The sequence below is a fragment of the Olea europaea genome, unplaced genomic scaffold (assembly GCF_002742605.1).
Source record: "Olea europaea var. sylvestris unplaced genomic scaffold, O_europaea_v1 scaffold2048, whole genome shotgun sequence".
NCBI classification, from domain to species: domain Eukaryota; kingdom Viridiplantae; phylum Streptophyta; class Magnoliopsida; order Lamiales; family Oleaceae; genus Olea; species Olea europaea.
This window is the reverse complement of record NW_019238388.1, coordinates 116,495-119,909: the sequence shown is the minus strand read 5'-3', so window position 1 is coordinate 119,909 and position 3,415 is coordinate 116,495. Positions and strand designations below refer to the sequence as shown.

The 3,415-nt window shown below is 32.9% G+C and overlaps 1 protein-coding gene across 1 annotated transcript; it reads right to left on the bottom strand.

Moving 5' to 3' along the window:
- Nucleotides 1-184: 184 nt before the first annotated feature.
- LOC111379872 lies at nucleotides 185-3,060 on the bottom strand. Its single transcript, XM_023003309.1, has 5 exons — nucleotides 2,732-3,060; nucleotides 2,437-2,510; nucleotides 1,958-2,057; nucleotides 1,735-1,842; nucleotides 185-364 (listed from the first exon to the last, which is right to left on the bottom strand). The coding sequence occupies exons 1-5, from the start codon at nucleotides 2,774-2,776 to the stop codon at nucleotides 185-187; spliced, it is 507 nt and encodes a 168-aa protein (XP_022859077.1). The 5' UTR covers nucleotides 2,777-3,060.
- Nucleotides 3,061-3,415: the final 355 nt, after the last annotated feature.

Below are 3,415 nucleotides of genomic sequence, written 5' to 3'. Positions count from 1 at the left end.
TTTTTAAAAAAAAAAAAAAAAAAAAAAAAAAAAAGCACTTAAATTGATTATACAGTTCGTGATCTATGGCATACATAGTAGGAAAGATTGAATGATATTAAGGAAGAAAAACAAGTTAAAATCTTTTTTATTATAGTTTCCAGTTCTACATTACGAACATGCAGCTAATGGTCTAATTTACTATTCATGTCGGAATGTGGAGGGTAAGCTTACCTTTGAAATTTTTGGCACCACCACCAACAAAATCTATGGCTCGAGTATTCATCGTACCAAATTTTACATCCTTGCAGGATTCAAACATTCCCTCACCAAAAGTGTCAGTTATGTAAAACTCGATTCCATCCACAGTGAAATTCTCCCTAACCTGAAAAGATTGTAAACAAAAGATAAACGATAAGAAAGAATGAGATTCCAACAACAAAATTTCTTTTCAGTACGTCCAAAAATGGAATATGTGGGTCAACATTTGCAAGATCAGCCTCTTGCTTAAAAGCAAATGAATGGAGAGGAAAGATAATTTCAGTTTCTTATCCAACAAAACATAGATAAACTCTGTGGATATCGTCTTTAAAAGGATCATTAGATTAATTGAAAAGAGGAAGTAAGAAAATGATGCATCTTTCTACAATAATTGTCATAAATTAATCGTCAATTCTATATTTTGAGAGCAATAATAAATAGAATGAAAGCAAGAAATTACATGATTTAAGGCGGTTCACTCTCAATTTGAGAGCTACGTCCACCTAATACCACTGCAGAATTACACTGTAGCAAAGAAGAGGATTACAATTCACGCTTCTCTCTGTTTTCTCTCTATTAAGGGGCACAAAAGAAGGCTCGCCCTAAAAATATTAGGACAACCTAATACATGTGTGACAGTGTGAGATTCCCAAAGTACCCATATAACACTTCACATATGAGTAAATTACTGACCTTGGAAACAGAAGTCACATTGATAAACTGACTTTGGTTAGGAGAGCATGAAAGCTCGCAGAATAGATTCAAAAAATTCTCAAACATGCTGGACAGCCAACAAGGGACGGCCAGCAACAAAGATGCTAAGAGAAAATAAGTAATTCATTTTGGGTTTGGGGGCACATATCATGGGTGTATGGAAATAAATGAAAATAATCACGTGATAGAATAGAGCTTCATATGATACACCAAAAGCATCACAATGCTGCAAGATATATACAAAAAATGCATACATTGCTCAGTTTTTTTTACAGATAGTAAAATCCTCAATTCAATAGAGGACTATTTATCAAGTCATAAATGAAGAAATTCAAAAACTGCACCCAACTTTAAATTGAAGCAGTAAGAGACTAATGATTTCTCAAGTCATAATCCCAAAAGTAACCTGGAACCATTTCTTTTTGCAAAGGCATTACTAGAAGCATGCTTGAATAAGCTTAAAAGTTACTTTTAAGTAACTTTGTTCGCCAAACATGGTTGAGATTTTTTATAAGTTACTTTCTTACAAAGGATGCTAGAACATATCGATGAGTTCTTGTAGGAGAGAAGATGAATCCGCTACTGAGTTTTAAAAGTAGATCTTTACTGATTTTATTGAAAAGGTAGTATTTCTTTTTTAAGCTTAGATAAACATGATCGAGCTTCAATAAAATTAGAAATCTATCGTTGTATATAAGGATTAGAGCCACCACGATGAAAAGTTTCAAAAAACTTCACAAGGAATAGAAAGACAGAAAGTTGATGACCATCACCGCTTACCTGCTGGACTTGTGCCCGTAAAGTCTCAAACTGTTTCTCTGTACAACATACATTTCCTGTAATTGTGGGGCACAAACTTTGAATCTTTGATGATGACAATTCATCAGGCTGTAAGCATTAAAAAAATAATAAAAAAAATTACAATATCAGAATATCTGATTAGACACATTGGAGGATCAAACAATAGAGGAGAAGAAAATAATGCACTACTGGCAGTACCTACCTTCACAGACGAGGAACTGAAGGGACAATTAAGTACTTTCCCATCACTAAGAGTTCCGCAAATGTCGTACATGGCACGATATCCTTCTGAATGTCTTTGTCTAACAACCAGAAATAGTTTTAATGATTCAATAAAGATTGCCAAAGCTTCAATATTCACAAAGAAATTAATCGATCAAGAGCCCATAACTAGAAATGTCTAACCACCTCGTCTGGTAGCAATGAGAGAGATGACAAAGTTATTTTACGCATGCAAGTGATTCTTCAGCATAGATTAACAGAAACCAAATGACACGCGTAATTGCAGAAGCTGATCATTTATGAAATTTGTGCACCTCTCAGATATTTATCAAAAAGAATGAATCTTGGCTTCACAAGAGAAGGGCTTAAACTTTTATACGAGGTAGTTCAATCATCATTTAGTTCATTGGGATCGGTCAATTACTGTTAGTATCATTTCAAAGAAAAATATAAACTCACCCTCGACTGTTATTGGCCGCTAACAGAAACCTTGTATCAGTCCTGTCAGCGTGTACAAATACTATGAAAAACACCTGCAATCATATTCATTTTCAAATCAAAGCCCATTAGAATTTAGGATTAAACTAGTTGTACAAGCTCGGTGCGCTTCCTGTGAAGAGCAATGTCTAAAAAAATTCCACCGCACAAGAATGTCAAAGTTAACGAAAAACATTTTTAGCTTGATTGTAGAATTTATATTAAGTTTTGCTAAAATCATTTCAAGAAGAACCTTAAAAATATCTTGGCAACTAACCTTAAACATAAATATTGTAAAGCCATTACGTTGCCGAAGTCTCATTCTTGATATTCTAAATTCAAATCAAAATGTGCGAACGCACGCACACGCGCGCGCGTCTCATTCTTGATATTCTAAATTCAAATCAAAATGTGCACACCACACACAAATCAAAGGAACGAAAGCGAGTAATCTTCCAGTTTGGACCAAAAATACCCTTGCTCTTTAAAAAAATTTGAAAGATTGAATAAGTGGAGAAAATAAGGCACTAAATTATAAATTGCCAAAAATGAGAGTGGACAAGTAGATAATAATTGGGGGAAATACAAAATTTATGGCTAAAATGTTGGTTTCATTTTAACTTTAAAATCATTAAACCAAACAAGCACATCAATGTTTGGTTTATGAGTATAAATGCTGAAGTCACTTTTTATTAGACATTTCGGGAAACTCACAAATAATACAAACTTATACACTACTCATTTCAATTCATTTATAATTTATCTCGGTCTCCATTTTTTAAAATTCATTTTGTCTCAAACTCAGTTTCAATCATACATTTCATAAAATCTACAACTTTTGGAAAATGTTTGTTTTACTTCACCTTTTATATAATCTTTTAAAGATTGATGTGGTGTAAAAAAGAAAGTGGAAGAATTTTATTTATTTATTTATTTTTGGTTGATGAGATTTTGATCAAAT

Excerpts from the sequence above, each read along its gene's own strand:
- LOC111379872 (XM_023003309.1), bottom strand. The coding sequence starts at position 2,776 with ATGAGACTTCGGCAACGTAATGGCTTTACAATATTTATGTTTAAG. Across the intron at positions 2,511-2,731 it reads TTACAATATTTATGTTTAAG|GTGTTTTTCATAGTATTTGT; the intron begins GTTAGTTGCCAA and ends ATATGATTGCAG. Across the intron at positions 2,058-2,436 it reads GCGGCCAATAACAGTCGAGG|ACAAAGACATTCAGAAGGAT; the intron begins GTGAGTTTATAT and ends TCTGGTTGTTAG.